Source organism: Drosophila eugracilis, unplaced genomic scaffold (assembly GCF_018153835.1).
Source record: "Drosophila eugracilis isolate 14026-0451.02 unplaced genomic scaffold, ASM1815383v1 contig_2147, whole genome shotgun sequence".
Classification (NCBI taxonomy): domain Eukaryota; kingdom Metazoa; phylum Arthropoda; class Insecta; order Diptera; family Drosophilidae; genus Drosophila; species Drosophila eugracilis.
Window position 1 is genome coordinate 913,617 of NW_024573030.1, and position 18,404 is coordinate 932,020.

The 18,404-nt window shown below is 38.8% G+C and overlaps 1 protein-coding gene across 2 annotated transcripts; it reads right to left on the reverse strand.

The window, feature by feature from the left end:
* Window positions 1-6,935: 6,935 nt before the first annotated feature.
* Window positions 6,936-10,060, reverse strand: LOC108103526. Of its 2 annotated transcripts, XM_017209038.1 has the most exons (3): window positions 9,970-10,060; window positions 9,158-9,628; window positions 6,936-9,093 (listed from the first exon to the last, which is right to left on the reverse strand). In XM_017209038.1, exons 2-3 carry the CDS (start codon window positions 9,602-9,604, stop codon window positions 7,057-7,059), a joined length of 2,484 nt encoding a protein of 827 aa, XP_017064527.1. In that variant the 5' UTR covers window positions 9,605-9,628; window positions 9,970-10,060; the 3' UTR covers window positions 6,936-7,056. The 2 variants fall into 2 exon arrangements, with proteins under 2 accessions (XP_017064527.1, XP_017064528.1); XM_017209039.2 differs by lacking the exon at window positions 9,970-10,060 and having other exon boundaries at window positions 9,158-9,640.
* Between the last annotated feature and the right edge of the window lie 8,344 nt (window positions 10,061-18,404).

Sequence of the window (18,404 nt, forward strand, 5' to 3'; positions counted from 1 at the left end):
TACTCTAAAGGTTTAGGAATTTAAAGAAATAAGTTATATTTTAAGATGAAGTATTTTAATATTATTAAAAAATATATTAGTTTTGAAAATATACAAAATTATATAACCTTTAAAGAACAAGCAAACTGAAATATTTAACTTTAAAAACTTCTAATATGCATTTCTATTTTTATTTTATAGTTTTTAAACCCAAACTAACAGCTCTATATGTTCAGAGAGTATAAACATTTTCTAAGATATTTTTGGCAAATACTTTACAGCTCGCTCCGCTCATCATGGTAGCTGAAAAGTTTTTCTTGGCCAGAAACAAGACTCGAACACAGCCGAGCCAAGTTAGCGAGGCTAGGCAGCTGTCTGAAAAAACCCCTGCAGCTCAAGGCAGTGATGTCTAGTTAAAATTTAAAAATATATCTAAAATGTGTCCAAAATTATATAAATAAGGAAAGACCTTAATATATATTAACTAATCTCTTGTCTTTAGTTAGTTTCCAGTTTAAGACCCTTGAATACAGAATTTAATACCTGGAAACTAACTAAACTAAGTCTTACTTCTTGGGATTGTAAAGCGGTAACCATGAAGGATCGGTAACAGGAGCTTTAGACTTCCATTTAGCTAGCAATTATGGCCTACATGAGACCCAAAAAATGTTCACATTCGATGCCGGCTAACATGTGGCGGCCCTAATCTCGCTGAAATAGACATGAAAATCCATAGTAACTCCGGGAAAGACACACTCTCTGCCAGGAAAAATAGACTAGACAGCTGCACATATACAAGTGTATTTGTGTACTTTCAGTCCTGACTGGTTGTCCCTATTTGCAGATGCATTATGTGGGATTTGGTCTTTGCATTTCGAATAAAATATCAAGTTGCCGAAGCTCGACTTTTGCAATTTCAATTTTCGCCATAAAAACAACAAAACTTTTCGCCCCCACAAAAAGGAAAGTAAAAGAAAAAAAAAAACATACTAAAACAGGAAACATGGAAATAAATCCAGAATGAAAAATATGTAAGGGAAACTTGGTTCTCGATTTGAACGGGTCTATGTCCCAAAAAAAAACTTTCAAGTCAACTGGCCAAAATCTAATTACACTCCGAATGGGGGCCAAGAAATCAATTGCAATGTTATGTCATAAGTCCCCAAAAAAAGGGAGGGCCAAAAAAACTTTTCTGATTACCTTTAGCCAACCAACTTATGTGACCGACCGAAAGTTGTGCAACTTTTTGGGGGGAGGGAAACGAAGGAATTCTTTTCACAACTTGAGTGCAATATTAATCTGCCTTGCTAAAGCATTTGATAGATGTAAACTTTGCTTGATATCGGATTTATGGATTGCAATGGAAATTAAAAAAAAAAACCTTAAAAACTTAAAAACATTTTTAAGCTTTTCTGACAAAACTAATTTGTATTTGTTGGCCAATACCAGATTAGAACTAGAAACCCAACTTCTATTGGTTAAAAATAATCGTATAAATCCTATATATGTATTGCCACTTCCCATATGAAATTAGCATAATTCGATTTTGGGCCTTGTTCGGGCCATATGTTACGTCAATTGGCCGAGCCCACAAATCGTTGCCACTCAGTTGACTTTTCGCATCGAATGGTGAAATAAATCCAAGCCATAACCCAAAAGTGGCTATGTGCTGGTTATATATATGCATAAAGATCTCAATGTAGGTTGGATTCCCGCACATATTTTATATATGAAGAAGAAGAAGGAGGAGGAGAAGGAGGAGGGCACTTGGAAATTGGGAATGCATATATTATATCTTTCTATACCCTGTAATAGTGGGGTGACTTAAGAGTTAAGATTCTTACACATATTTTTGATAAAACTTTTGATTTTTAGTTTGATATTTTGTTAATATTCTGTTGATATATATGGGTATATCTAAGATACGTTAATATCTTTCATCTAAATTATACAAAAAAAATGCTTAACAAAACTCTGTTAAATTATAAGTCCCATAAACATAACTAATAATTTCTTTAATTATCCATAAAATATATATAAAATATCTTTTAGTTTATGTTACATATAAGGTTAAACCTTTGTCTAATCTTTGCCAGATTGTATTTTCTATTCTATGTCATTCTTTTTGCATTATTTTTTCTAACCAGCGAGATTTATGTGACTCACTTTGCCCACTTTCACCCAACGTCTAAAGCCAGCTGCATCTGCCCCGAGTCTTTTTCCACAATTTCCCTTGCTTTTCCTTTAGCTTTCCTCCTGTTTTTGGTTTATTTTTTTTTTTGGTCTCCAGTTTCATCTCGGGCTTCATCTCTGGTTTTGGTGCTGCTACTTCTTTGGCTTTGGCTTTGGCATTCGCTCCTTGTGTTACCCGGCAGCCACTTCTGTCCTACCAAAATGTCATATGAATATTTTCGCGCTCGACTGTCGCAAATGCGTGGTTCCAAGGTCCCAAAGATCACTGAGAAAAATCTATAGGCCCTGGAAATTAAATGTTAATTAATTATTAGTGATATTTGCCTATGAAATATTTTTAGAAACGAAACTTGTTTTCCATTTAAACGTATTACGATTATGGAAAATTCGACCTTTTCCCCTGCTTTACATTAACGTAAGCACAATTTATAATTTTCTCTCAGTGTACCTATCATATACAGTATCTAGCAATTTCCATCTCTATCTGAAATTGTTTGTCTACTTGTGTTTTGCACAATTTTTGTGCATTTTGGAGCAGCTAACACAATTTGTGTGTGCCTGATCTTATGATAGCCCTGTCTACGTTTCCATCTACGTTAGTCAGCCATGTGTGCCCCGCATCCTGGATCCTCATCAGCCCATATATAACCCACATACCCTGCACCTAACATGTACATATATCCCGCCTTCTGCCACTAACTACAAGCTGACTGTCGCTATAATTTTCCAAAAGGATTTACAATGCTAAAATTACTTCCTAAGCCATCCGACCATGTCGTCGTCGTCGTCGTCGTCGTTTCGTATGAGGAGCTCCATCTGGAGTGGGCTGGCAAGGAGTGCAAGGACGAGAAGTTCAAGGAGATGGAAGAGGGCATGGTTCTGCCGGTCTGAGAAGTCGGCAAAATGGCAAAACTCGCGAGGCTTTTCGTCTTTTTCTCTAGTTCTCAACTAAGCGCAAATCCGCGATGAAACCTCTTAGAGATGGCGTCGTGAGAAGGGCAGAAATTGTGATTATTATTTAATGTCCTACATTTTTGATATAATTTTTTGTTTTAAAAAAAGAAACAAATTATACTTTTTGTTAAAAACTTTTAACTCTTATTATGATTTTCAACTTTTGCACATCACATTTACGATAGTCAAGAATTTTTCTGTTTGTTTTTTTGCTTTTGGCCAACATACCAATGTCCTGGTTCTTGGTTTTTGGGGCTTCGGGAGAGACCATCCTTTATTTCTGTTGAGCCTTTCTTTCTTCTTTCTCCTTGGTGAGCTTTGCTTTTTTTTCCCCTTTTGCCTCCTTGTCATCCTTAGGCTTTTGGCGTTGTTCAACTTTCGCCCAGACGCCCACATGAAATGGCAGATGTTGTTGCCGCCTCCCCCCACCAAAAAAAAAACCCCTTCTATTACCCTTTAGTTTCCCTATTTTCCCCTATTCCTAGATTTTATATACCCCCCCCTTTGATTTTCCTACTACCCCAATAGGGCCGAAAGCGGAGAAAAAAGAAAGTAAAGAAGAAAGACAGGATTGCGTTCTCTAAGTCATTCTGTCGTTGCCTTTTGAACTTTAATATACTGCAACATTCATGTGTTTGCGGAGGCGACACCCCGCATATAACTGTCTCTTTTCTCAGCTCTATGGCTGTCTCTATCTCGCCCGCTGGAAGTCTTTTTTTATAGCACCCTCTCTGTCTCTTTCCCACTGTCTGCTAAAGACAAAGGACAACTCAATTTTACAAAAGGCGTTGATGTAAGCATGCCAGCACTCACACACTGTTACATCAACCAAAACAGAAAGAGGGGGGGTGTACAGCGTACGAAAGAGAGGGATGGGTACAGCGTACGAAAGAGAGGGGCTATAGATCGAGGTTAGAGGATTTCTAATAGTAATTCCATTTATAATTTACTGTCGTCGATTTATAAATGAGCCTAAGCCATCAGGACTTGAGCCCCCAAGCCTTTGCTCGTGCGTTTGCCCCTCCTTATCGCCCTCCTTCTTCATCAACCATTCCTTATCGCTCTGGCCTCCTCTTGCCCTTACTTCTGGCTCACTTTCATCCATCTCTGTAGATTCCGGAGACCAAGAGCAAAGCTGCCAAGTGCTTAACATAATTTTAGGCGCATTTGTGGCATTAACATGGTGGCATTTGCATATGAGAGGGTACCAGTCTGTGTGCTAAATGCACTGAGAGAAATTCTATGAAAGGAAAATCCTTAAACTAGAAATGGAAGGTAATTACTGCTTAAATTTCCACCTACTTTAGTTAAAGTTGTTAATAATTTTAATGGTTTTTTTTTTATTTTGTACATTTCCAATTAAAATTTCTGCCAGCGCAATCGCATTAGAGGCCACAGGTGTGGCCTGCACCGGAAGCTCTTAAGCTGACCCGAAGTCTGGCATTTGTACTGCCCGTAAACGGAAAGAGCCTCGTATATATGCATATACTACACATACAAACATATACATATATATACCCATATAGAGGGGACTAATAGTGCCACATGACACATGCCGCACACTTATTAGAATTTCATAAAGTGGCCGCATGCTGCAGGAAGCCGCAAAACCATGCTAAAATCTCAGATTAATGAAACGCTGTAAAGTTTTTAGCTTATTTTTTGGTCACACAGAGAAGAGAAGGGTTAATGAAAAATTGAGGTCTTAGGAGAAGTCTTGTTTACTGGAAAGGAAAGGAAAGGAAAGGAAAGTGAAAAGAGGAAAATCTAAATGTTAAAGTAAAAACTAAACCATTCCAAACCCTCCTTTTCTTAGCCCAATTTACCTTTTCCAATCCTTAAGCTGAGATGTTATTTTTTCTTTTACCTTAAACTTAACCATAATAATTCACTAATGATTCACCCAACCACCCCCCAACAAGGCACACAAGTACTATATTTAGCATATGCACAAAGCCTTTTTGTAATTTGTTATGTGGCTGTCGAGACGAAGAAGTCCCCAAGACCCATTCCCATTCCCATTCACATTCCCATTCACATTCCCATTTCCCTTCCCATTCCCATTTCCCAGATTCCAAAACTTATAAAATTATGATACCCAGAAAGCAACAAATTTTAATTGCAAGAAAATTTTCGTAATTCACGCACACAGTAGAAGGAAAATGTTTTCGTTTGCAGGGATATTTCCACGGGGGCATGGAGGCAAGGAAAGTTGCAGGGAAATTGCAAAGGTTTCGTTTACCGCATGCATGGCGTAAACTTATCGTTGATACAAATGTATCTAAAGTAGCACAAAAACCGAGGCTTCACTGTACCACAAGCACACCGCCGTAAACCAAGACAAACGCTCTAAAACTCGCTAAAGTTTTTGGGGGGCTATGCAACTGTAACTGTGTAACTTTCTCGACTCGTCTGTCTGTCTGTTTGATACCCTGGAAATGTCTAAGCATCGAAGGGTATTTCGAACTTGAGAGATAAAGATTTGAATCAAATGTTTAATATTTTTGAAAATATTCCAATAATTAATACTTAATTCTGCCTTAGAAAGTATGTGATATTTTTTTCAAGATTTTTAACCAATAATTAAGAGGTATTTTTTCTATCGAAATGCCAATTTCTAACTTCCCCTGACTCGGGGTGTGCTTGTGTATGTTCGCATTATAAATTTATTTAGCAAAAGCGCGTAAAGCGCATAAATTGCTGAGCGCAAGCTGCTCAAGGGCTGTCCTACGTCCTACGTCCTTCGTCCTAGAAAACGGAAAAGAAGGATGAATCTAGCGGGAAAACCAAGGAGCAAGGATTCCCCATGAATGCAATGTGTGTGTGAAAAATTGAAATTTATTGTTATTGTAAGCCCCGTGCTAGGAAACACCAACACACACACTCACACACACACACATACTAAAGAAATATGGTTGGGTTAAGATGGCCAAGGGTTAAGGCGGTGGTTGCACCTTTTGCCGTTTGCTGTTTTTGCCGCTGGAATCACTCGCCGACAATATAATAATGTAATAATAATTTTTCCAACTCGTTAACACATGAAAACGTGTGAGCTCCCCGCACGCACATTTCACACATACACAGACACACACACAAACAAGTTGTCCTGAAAAAGGCATCGGGGACTGCCCCCATGGATAAAATTAATGATGCGAAACTGGCTGCGGGCGAAAGCAAAAACCAGGAAAACCAGGTTGAATTCCCAGGCTAAACCAATTTTTCTGGGACAATATTTTTAGAACTTAAGTTGAAAAGTTTAAATAATAATAATAATCATATTTTAAAATGTTTCCCATGAAGTAAAGTGAAGAATACTTTGTGTTAAACCTAAAATTTAAGACCAAAAGAACCTTTAAATTACTTCTTTTTTTGCAGAAAAAGCTCTGTTCTTGGACCTCCCACACCACAAACTAAGCCATCCCCACCTTAAGAGAGAGGTAAGCTCTGAGAGCTCCTTTCAGCCGCGGCACCTGTTCCATTCAATATTGTTTTTAGCCAGACAAAACACAAGAAATCCATTTGTGAAACCTCGTCGAGGGAGGTTGGTAAGGGGGAGGAGGTGGATTGATGACAGGGCCACAGCGCCAATAATTGAAATCAATTCATTGGCATAAATTGCTTTAATTAAACGAGCGGAAATAATAAAAGAGAAGTTGGGCAAAAACGCTTAGCACAGCTGTCTTGGCTGGAAAAGCTGTGACAGCTATCAGGATGCCATCCATTTTGGCCCAAAAACCATTCATCAGTTTTGGTTTTTCTTAAAGTTTTTATCTTGTTAAGTAAAGAAGTCGAGCCAAATTTTTTTCTAGGTTTTTTTTTTTCCAAACTAATGTTTAATTCACAATTTTGTAACGCATGTATGTAATTCGAAATATGAATTGTTACTTGCTAACTGCAATTTAAAGGGATATATAAATCTCTCCATAAATATTAAGAGGCTGATTTCATGCCCAACTGCTCTCTCAACTTTTGGATTATTAGTTTATTATTCTGGACAAAATTCTCCATGGGTGTTACTTGATTCTCGAGCGGCACTTCTTCTGTTTCAGATTCGTTGTCTGAACCAACCAAAAATCGCATACCTTCCAGATAATCTTCAGACATCTCGTCGTCAAACATATCGTCTTCAGGGTTCTCGTTTCGTTGTTCTGCCGTCTCAGGACAAAACCAACGACTGAACGATGGTTCAGCGTTTGGGAACCTCCCTGATGTAGTGCTGCTTCGACCGAATAACGAATTGTTGGCTCTTTGACCAAATTGCGAATCGTTGGGGTTACGTCCCATACGGCCGCCAGACATATCGACGCCAAACCTTAACCTTTCCCTGGTCGGGTATGGCTGATGTTCTATCGTCTGTGGACCAAACCAGCGACGGAACGTTGGTTCCGCGGTTGGAGACCTCCCTGATGTAGTGGTGCTTCGACGAAGCACGAACGAATTGGTGGCATTATGTCGCATACGGCCACGCAGCATATCGACGCCAAACCTTACCCTTTGAGGGGTCACGTATCGTTGTCCTACCGCCTGTGGGCCAAACCAACGACGAAACGATGGTTCCACAGGTTGGGACCAGTTTGAAAAAGTGGCGCTTCGACTTAATAGCGAATCGTTGTCATTTCCACCGAATAGCGAATCGTTGTCATTTCCACCGAATAGCGAATCGTTGGCATTTCCACCGAATAGCGAATCGTTGCCGTTTCGACCTAATAGCGAATAGTTCGATCCTCGACCGAATGGCGAATTGTTGGCATTTCCACCGAATAGTGAATCGTTGGCATTTCCAGCGAATAGCGACTCGTTGGCACTATGAGCCATTAGCGAATCGGCGTAATTCCGAATCTCTGATATTTCATCATCGCTGGACATATTGTCCGAGGAGAGTTCTGGATCAGAGTAATGAAACCTAACCGAGTTCATTGGTCGCCGTGCACGACGTCTCCTTTCTATTGTATTGCGAATCGAATTTGCCAATTCCCGTTGTGCTTGATCACTACTTACGCTATCATCGGAACTTGAATACGTTGTTAGTTCACCGTCAGATTCAATTTCAGAATCCGATTCAGATTCTTCTTCTGGCACCTCCGGAATGGTCTGTAGATCATTGCTTGTCGGCAGAATGGAACGTCTTGGCAATGGTTCTATCAAGCCCTCAGCCCGTTGCGAGGCATAGAGCAGTATTGCCGGGCCACTGATTAAATGATTATATGGAGCCTTTGGCTCTGCCAAATGATACGTACAGTGTTCATCGTACAGCCATTCTCTGGGACCCTCTACGGCAATATCCTTAGACCGACAACATTCGACAAATTCTTGACGAGTTTGATAAAGCAATCGTAGCTGTGATACAGCTATGGCATTACTGATCCTCTCCTGCAATTTAATATCATTACGAAAAGCGTTCCCCAAAGCTTCATTGCGATCCAAGGGATAATTGATTACCACAATTCCAAGCCACAATTTGTGCAGAACGGACAATGGCAATAGGGTAAACCGAACGCAATCAATGATTTGTGGCATCGCCTTGGGTATATCCGCCGGACGATGCGCTAGCCATTTTATAACACTCAGCAAGACCTCTAATTCAGAATTGACACCCAAATTATTCTGCTGCAACATGCTCATCACATCTTCCAATGGCATTTGCAGAAATTCTTGACCACCGACAATGGCCAAAAAGTGTACACCAATCCGCTGAAGCATCAACTTACGCAGACCTTCAAGTTTCGGATACTTCAAAGCAGCTAGATAGACATCAAAGGCGATCTTCTCATGGAAATGAGATGAGCAAAGGAGTTGATAGCACAACATCTCAAGCAATTCCATTTCCAATTGCATGGCTGTATGGATAAGGAGCATGATTAGATCTGGCTTCATCTGCTTGTCTAAGGCCTCCTGACTTTTCATCCAGTCGTAGGCGATTCGAAAGCCCATGGCCGTAAGATCAGCGCCTTCGCGAAAACGATTTACCTAAAGGTAAGTATTTGAATCATTTTTATCGATTATCTATTTACTATATCTATTATAAACTCACTCTGCGAAAATGTTGTTTAAAAAACTTAGAATGCAGCTGTAAAAGTGAGGGAATACACCAAAAAGTTTCTGTGCCAATGCAAACTCTGACTGTGGATCTATAAGGATTAAGTGTTCTACATGGACTAAGATGAACATTGTTTCTATTATTATTTTCTGTTTCAGGATCAATCTCTTGCCTCATAAAATATATAGCTCGACGTATTTGGCTGCGTCGCCGTTGAAGGGAATGCTCATTGGTCTGGGCATTGCGTGGATTTGATAATGGAACGCTACGATTATTCCAGGGTGTCATATGATTGAGAGCCCTTTGAAGTTGACGTCGACGTTCTGGGATATCCATATCAGTTGATAATAATGGGCAATTAACTTGATTCACCACCTCTTGCCATACAATTCTGTCCATATCGAAAATCTCATCAAGGCTTTGGCTCTGCTCCTCCCCCATCAAAGGATGAATCGTAAAACAAGGCTAAAAAAAAAACGAAATATTAGAAAATGTAAGAAAAATTACTGCTCTGATGAGCTGTGAAAGTCAGAAGGCAGCTTCCTAGTTTTTCCACATTTTACTCATCGCTTGCTGTTTGTATATTAAATTTTAAAAATCAAATTTGTAAAGTCAAGAGAGCCTCTTTGGCATGAATTGCAGTGTGAAATTTCTCTATTAGCTCGGCAAGGAATTTCAATTATTTCTCAAGAGCCTGGCAATTAATATCCGGAATTTAAAAAAAGAAAAACTCACACACGCCCCGGGGCGATGCGCGAAATTGGCTTGTCAATTCGATTATTCGCTTGATTTACCAACTGACTTACCAAATACAAATTATCAGACAACTTCAGCTTGCAAATGTATGAAAAGTTGAAAAAAATATATATACAATTTTAAGTAAATCTTGCTGCTTACGACAGCCTTGTTTCAGTCGTACTGTTAAACTGAACTGAAAAAGTTTAAGCCTTGACAGATTAGTTTGACCAAAATCAAAGCCTTCTAAGATTTCTTAGTTAAACTTAAGAATAAGCTGTTAAATATCTTAGAAAATATTCCATACTAAATCTAAATCCTCCCCAAAAAAGAGGAATAGAAAACCCAAAAAGCTGAAAAATAGATTTCACGGCAGAGGATTTGGATTGCCCTCGAGGCCAATCTGAATTTTCTGACTATTCATCACTGTGCGTGATGGCACTTGGTGATTGATTTTGGCCATTCCCAACCACCAAATCAATCTCATTCCTGCTGAGCATATTTTCGGGCCTGGCTAATGGAATTTTAACACAAATTAGTTGTGTTGGTTAAATGCCAGCTCGTAATTTGGTAATGCCAAGTGCCAGGAACAGAAAATGGAAAACACAGGAGCACCACCCAAGCACTGGGAACTGGAAACTGAAAGCAGGAAGAAGCAGGAAGAAGAAGAAGCCGGCGTTGACCTGCGGCATTTTTTGGTAATTACAAGAGAGTCAGAGTCAGAGAGTATCCACCGCAAAAGCAATTTCTTTGGCCAGGATATTTACCACCCAACCACCAGCCACCAATTTTTGGCCAAAAGGATGTTTGCTCAACCTGAACCAGCCCCCCTTCATCCCGTCTTATATTCAATACTTTTCTTATGCTCTTCTTTTGGGCAATAAAATCAAATCAACAGGGCAACAAGTGCTGCTTTTCAGCTCCTGCCAGGCTTGTCATCTCCTGTGGAAAATGAAATCATTTAGCCCTGAGGGCCGCCTCAATATGAAAACTGTTGAAAAACGGCATGGAATGTATAAAAAGCGAAATAATATTGAACATGATTTATGCCATTTCACTTTGAGCTTAAGAAAAATATTTGGCGAGGTTGGAAAGGCGGAAAAAAAAACGAGCTGAAGGGTTGTGTGGTGAAAGGCTTATAAAAAGAAAAGGATAAAAGGAGATCTACAAGAAGCTGAGACAGTAGCAAGAAATCTGATATAGAAGGCAGCTGCTAGTGTGGGAGCCAAGAAATTGGCAGCAAGGAGAGGAGGAAGCAATATGGAAAAATCTCGTAAACCCAAAGGGTTTTCGTTGCATTCCGGCACGTTGGCAATTTATTTGCCTCTGCTGTGCCTCCCCCCCCTGCCAGTGGGCGTGGCCAACTATTTAAAAACACACACACACACACTCACACAAAATAGAAGGTTTTCAAGGAGCAGTTTTAGAGGAGGTGGAGTGGGGGGGTTTGTACCGTGATTAATGCCCGTCGTGGGCTTCTGTGCCTTCGTGTGCAAATTTCGTGTAATCTACTTTAAAGCCCGGGCATTGCATAATTTTAGGCAAGAGACCAACCAACCTGCCCGGCACTTTGGCCCCTTGCAACCCACCTCTAACCTCCTCCCCGATATTACCCACTATCGGATTAGCTGGCCAAAAAGGAGGAGGAGTAGCAGAAGCAGCACCAGCAAGAGGATGACTTCCCTTCCTGGGACACAAGATAAAGCAGCAATTCTCCGAATTGAGACGAGCTCTCCACTCTATGGCCAGGTGGGTCAAAAAGTGGGTTAAACTTGGGTTACAATAGGTTAAAGGCAACACCACAGCAACTATAGAGTGTTATTAAAATCATTTTTGACAAGAACATTTGTCTTGATCCTTAGAGCCAGATCAAGTTTGGTTTTGGTTTTTGGGCGGTTGCACCAAGGTTAAGTTGGTCTACGAATATTCCGATTGAGTTACTTTTGGGGAAGTGAAACTAAGAAAAAAAAACACCTTTCAAAAAATGCCAAACAATCGAAATTCATTGATATTTGTTTCGCTCTCGTTGTTTATATCCAACCACACATATACTTTAAGTGCCCTTCTTTTGATAGATTTTCGGTTAAGCAGACAAAAGTGGCACCACAAAAAAGTGGTTAAGCCTGAACTTTGTTTCCGGACTTTTGGCCGGGCTCGAAGCGAGAGCGCCGCTCTTAAAATTGAATCATGGCCAGTTTAAGTGGCACTTGAAAACGGATGGATTGAAAAAGATTCGAAATCGTTTTGGCCAACGCTGGGCATGAGCATAAAATTGTCAGGCAGCCGCATAAACATTGGCAATATGGTGACCTGCGGTTGTAAGGGCGGGGATTTTCCACAAGTTCAAAATGTGAGGGAGTTGGTTGGGGACGGAAAAGCCTGTTCCTGATGTCCTTGTCGTGTCGTGTTCCGCGGTTTCCCTTTAGTGGTCGTAAACAATTTTTACTGCCCAAACATTTGGCCGCGCTTTGGCCTCCCCACTTCGTCCGCTTTTCTTATTTTTATTTATATTTTTATATTTATTGTGTTTATATATTTAAAACAAAATGGCGCAAGCCATTCCAAGCGACGCTTAGCGCCATTCCAAGGCCACTCAACTTCTCTCAAGTCTCTATGAAAAATAAAAAAAAAGGAAAAATTTTTAACTTAAATATGAAATTTTATAAAAAAAAAACTTAAAACTATATTTTATGGTATAACCTTAATGACCAATGCTTAAAATAATAATATAATCTATAATGTAATACCCAAAACTTTCGCTCAGTGTAATTGCTTGTGCTGGGGCTATGGGTAGTGAGGGGGGGGAGGAAAATGTGAGAAATGAGGGTGGTAACGAAACGCCTGTCGCTGACGCTAAGTAGTTGGCTCAGACGACGGCAACTTTGGACTTGGTTTCGGATTTGGATATTCGGACTTTCAGTTAGCTCCTTGTTGATTTCCCAAGCCTTGCTCTTCGCTTTCCTTTTTTCTATGTAAAAGTTTAGCGCATTTATTTGCGTAAATGGCAGGCTGGCAAATCTTGCTGCATACTTTTTCGGGCATCTTCCCCCTCAAACTTATTTGGTCTTTAAAGAGCGTTAATTTATGCATGTCACTGGCAGTCGAAAAATATATAGATATGGTTAGAGGGCATAACGGCATAAGAACAACACTCCAGACCAAACATAAAGATGGGAAAAAGAAAAGCACATTTCCCATTTTCCTTTTGGGCAATGAATAAGTGGATTTGCAGTAATTTGCTGGGCTCCACTTCAGTTCGGTAAGAGTCTATTTAAGGCTTTGATACCCTATGGTAAGTATATATTTTAAGCAATTTAAGAAAAGAGCAAAGAATTTTCTTCATAAACTTAAAAAACTATTCTAAAAGTGGTTAGTTTATCAAACAGAAGTTAATTTCTAGTTTAAATTTCCCATTTCTTTTGAATTTTTAAATATTTTTTAGTACAGGGAATGCTCGATAGTCGTTATTAAGCAATTTTCCGGTAAAGTCATTTCCCATTCAAATTGACATTGAGCATATTGTGGGCCACCCAACACGGCTTCTCCAGTCCACGGATATTCCCCTGAATTTTCGAGGACAAGACAAGACAGGACAGGACAGGAAAGGACAGGAGAGGAGAGGACAGGACAGGACAGGGGACAGGAGAGGAGACGGGTCGGCATGGGACAATCCCCGGCAAGTGTCAGCGCCTCCTGTCGCCTGTCGCCTGTCGCCATTCGCATTCACGTTCCCTTTTATTGCTTTGCACAACATTTACTGGCGAAAATGGAAAATGGGAAATGTAAATGAACAAAATGAGCTGCACAGCAACAGACGAAGATAAACAAAAATAGAATTGTCCAATTGCAGGCAAGAAGTAGATATTGCTAAGAAGTTGCCGTTGCCGTTGCCGTTGCCATCGCCAACGCCAACGCCATTGCCATTGCCATCGATGTCGCCATTTCCATTTCCCTCATCGTTTGAAAATTTATTTTCGATTTCTATTCCCTAGCCAAGTTTTTCCACTTTTCCTCCTCATCATTGGCCTATCAATGTGCGCTATGTTGACAGTGGCAATTGCTTGAATAAATAAAGGAGCCGAATGCCATTGCGAATGCCAGAGCTGAACCTTCTGGGCAAAGTCAACATACATACATAGAGCAAGAGCATACCCAGGCACCCACTATACTCGCTACACCCACTACAACCAACCACCCACTCCCCCAGGCACCAAAAACCCATTTCATAGTCTCATTTTTCATACAAAAATCATTCCTACGTAAATTTGACTAAAATTTTTTAAGCCTTAAAAAATTGATATATACTTTTTGATAAGTTTATAAATTCTATAAAATATTTCGTAATTTTCAGTTAGGATTTAAATTTAGTTTAGATTTTACTTTCAGTGCATATGTGGCAGTGTGGTGGCCAAGTTAGCGAATGCATTTCTCATATTTTCAAATGAAATTTCATGCAGAGACTAAGAGAAATGAGCTGCTGTCTGATGGAGCGCCAAACAAATGACCGAATGAGTGAGACAAAACCAGGCGAACAGAAAGAGATGGAGTGACTACAGAAAGTATTACTAACAAAAGCTGAATAACCAAGAATTATACTTTGGCATGCCAGGTGGAAATTTATCAAGCCAATAAATGATTTGCTAATAAAGAGTTAACCGCATTTTGTGGGTTTTTTAAAGAATATAAATAAAGTAACTACAAGTTTTATTCCTTAATTAAATAGAAGTTAACATAATATATAACCCGCTTTCTGAAACTTACAACCGGGAAACCCTTTTTTGACCCCCCAAAACAGACCTCTCACCGATTTCCAACATGTTTTTGCCCCTTTAAGCCGCTTACCTGAAACTTTCCTATTTAAAAAAAATTCCCTGAATTTCGATACTCCACAGATACATTCAGAGTTCGAGAGTCGAGAGCCAGCCCTCTGTGCATTATTCAAAGGATGCGTCGATTATGCGGCTTGCTTCCGTTCTTATTTATTATGCCCATGGTGACGACGACCACACGGAACGGTAAAAGTAGCTAACACGGAAAAAATTAAATATTATATATGTATATATTGTGCGAAAAGCGAGTTACGTAGATAGTTTTAAAGTGCAACAGGAAAATAGAAGAGAGAGACAAGTGAAAATCCACGAAAAACTGCCGATGCCGTTGCCGATTCATGATAGATGGCCAGAATTCCACGATGAATTTTAATTCAGACATTCATTTGGTTTACTTTTTCCGAGTGGTTTAAGCTCCGTTCAAATTTACTGAGTTGAAATTAATTTCAGTTTTTCTACAAATTAAGTCGGATGGTGATTAATGGCAGTTACTTTTGGTATATTTTTTAAAAATATATTTAAATTGATTTAAAATATAAAAGATGGTTGGCCCATGTAGCGTTTGCTATTTGAACTATCAATAATATTGACTTTTACATTTCGAATGTCATTGTTAATGTGTCAAATATTTAGTAGAAGGTTTGCGGTTTACGAAATGGTTAAATTTATGCTCGAAGAAAATTGGGAAATATTGATATTTTTATAGCGAAATAGCAAATCTTCCGTGGGCCACCCTATAGAAGTAAGATATTTTACTTCATTGTTAATTATCGGTAATAATAGTTATCGATAAATTTTTGTAAACATTTTTTTTAGCATCTTTTGACATCTGGCAACACTGCTCAAACGTTATTTGCGAGTTTTTTCCAATAGCAATTTTTTTTCTAATATTGAAAATGTCAAGTTTTATACCCACAAATCACGATTCGCAGACATCGTTGCTTTTCTGCTTTCTTTGAAAGAAAACTGCTGTGAAAGCCCAAAGAATGCTTGTGGAAGCTTACGGTGTGCATGCCCTAAGTTGCATTAGAAGTTGCCAAGCCTGGTTTTAAAAATACCGGAGCGGTGAATTTGGAGTTAAGAATGAATAGAGTGAAAGACCACCTAAAAAGTTTCACTGAATTGCAGGCGTTCCTTGATCAGGACGAAGGCCAAACCCAAGAACAATTAGCAGAATAATTGAATGTTGACCAGAGTTGACCGTTGGAAGACGCCTCAAGGACATGGGAAAACATTTAAAGATCAGCAGATGAAGTAAAACGCAGTTTCATATGCATTCCCCCATGTAGTTGCTTTTAAACATTCTTCATAAACTAATCGACTCTTCAGGCTGCACATTCCATATGCACATATATTTATAAATATATGCGAATTGCTTGGGGAAAATCAACGGAAATTGGTGGATTCGATAAGAGGGGGGTAGAGGGGTTAATACCTTGTGGGTGGACAGGTGAATTGCGTCACGCGACATATGCAATTATTTTATTTATGCTCAAGCGCCGTTCGCCAGGCACACGCACACATGCATAATTCAGGGCTTACATGCACGTACACCTGCCAATATTTGATTTAAACATACAGGTGTGTGTGTGTGTGTGTCTCTATCTGTGTGTGTGTGTGTCTGTGTGTTTCTCTGTCGATGATAAAATCCTTTCGGTGGACGATCACGGCGAAAAGTTGATGAGCCCAGTTCGGAATTTTTGTTAACCTTTCATGGCTGAAAAAAGGGAAATTATAACACCTTTCAGGGGAACTACTACTAAGGAAAATAAATGGATTTTTAATAAGAAAATACTATAAAATTAAAGGAAATATTTAAAGAAAAAGTGGTTAAGAGATATATAATTTATATTCATAAGAAATCACATCCCGACCTGCACGTGATTATGCAACATCACTGTTACTCACGCATGGTTTGCATTAAGTTTGAATTATGCATTTTTATTTGAACTTCTTTGGCGACGTTTTTCCATTTCACTATATATATATATATATATATACAGAGAGAGAGAGAGAGAGATTTTCCTTTTTCCTTATTTCGCAACGCTTTCCGCAGCTCGTTTTCTTTGCCCTTTCCGATTGGAACGGGTATTTATTTAATGGCTCATACTTTTTGCCACAGCATGCACTAAGGAGGGTAGGAGGAGGAAAAGGAGGGTTTTCCAGTTGGCGAAGGTAGAAAAAGCTGTGAGGAGGTAGCTTGGCTTTAATCCACGGCTCGATTCCTAGCCAATAACTCACAGGTGCACATGGCACGGGCCAAATGAAATGAAATAATGAAAACAATTTCAACGCTCGTGCATTGAACTGCAATCGAAGGGGAGATGGGAAGATGGTAGGATGCGGAAAATGCTGAAAAGCAAAGAAAAGCAAAAGCATAGCAAAGAATAAACAAAACTCTACGGCCAAAGACCTATTAGTTATGCTACATGGGTTTTATGGGTCTTAAGACTTAGCCACCGCCGGACAATCCAGACACGAACAGCACAAAAATAACAGAAAAAAACCCAGAAATACCAGCAGTAGCTGATGGGCAAAAAAGAAAAGCACGAAAAAGCCAAAGTCAGGCAAAACGAAAAAGAGGAGAAGCCGTTTCAGTGTTGCAAATCTATCTTTTTTTTTGAGCTTAAGACAAATTATTAAAATAATATTAAAAAATAATAATAGGTAAAGCCTAGGCTTGAATGCCAATCGATGGGAATATTAACTACGATTTCAGAGATGTGCGAGGAAGGACCATCCTTCGCGTTGTTTTCTCAAAAATTGTGATTATTTTCATTAAAAATCCGGACTATGAGTTTTAATACAAATTGCCATAATTTTGTGGGTTTTATGGGTTTAACTTTGTCAAAATCAGACTTACATCTTTAAGAGTGGCTGTCTTGTGTAGCTAACTAACAAAATTTACTTTCTGTATCATTATTATTATTCTTAGATTCGAGAAAGTCATTTTAGTCAAAATATTGAGTTTTTTGTAAGGGGTAATATCATCATTTTTGGCAAAAATTTTATATTTTTAGGTGTGAATTCAATTTTATTAGAAATTTCATCACGAACTCTCCGAGTCATGACAATCCATATTTGGAGCCTTATTTCTTTTGTTATGATCATAATACTTCTATTTTAACTTAAAATTTAGAAAAATCTGAAAATTCAAATCTTGACAAAAATCTGAACATTTTTCTGGGATTTTTGTCTATAACTTTGTAAAAACAAATCCTACAGCTAAAAGGGAGACTGTTTTGTCCATCTGACGACCAGAAATAACTTTCTGTATCATTATTATTATTATTTTCCAGAAATTCATTTTAGTCAAAATGTAGAGTTTTTTGTAAGGGGTAACATCATCATTTTTCCCAGAAAATGTCAAAAATTCTACATTTTCAACTTTGAATGCAGTTATGTTAGGAATTCGAAAACAAGCTCAACGAGGTATTGAATTCCATATTCGGACCAATATTGGCTTAGTTATGGGAAGAATACTCTCATTTTGTGGGGGGAAATCTATATAAAACCAATTCCGCATTTTTTTTAAGGGGCAACATCATCTTTTTTGTGAAAAATTCCAAAAATCTGACTTTTTAAAGTGTGAATAGAAGTTTAAGAGAAATTTAATTAAAAACTCAAAGATGTATGACTTTCCACAATCGGACCAATATGTCCTTATCTATAGTCAA

Bases quoted from the DNA above. Each gene is read 5' to 3' on its own strand.
- LOC108103526 (XM_017209038.1), bottom strand. From the start codon at position 9,604: ATGGGGGAGGAGCAGAGCCAAAGCCTTGATGAGATTTTCGATATGGAC. The intron at 9,094-9,157 runs GTGAGTTTATAA...ACTTACCTTTAG, and splicing joins TTAAACAACATTTTCGCAGA to GTAAATCGTTTTCGCGAAGG.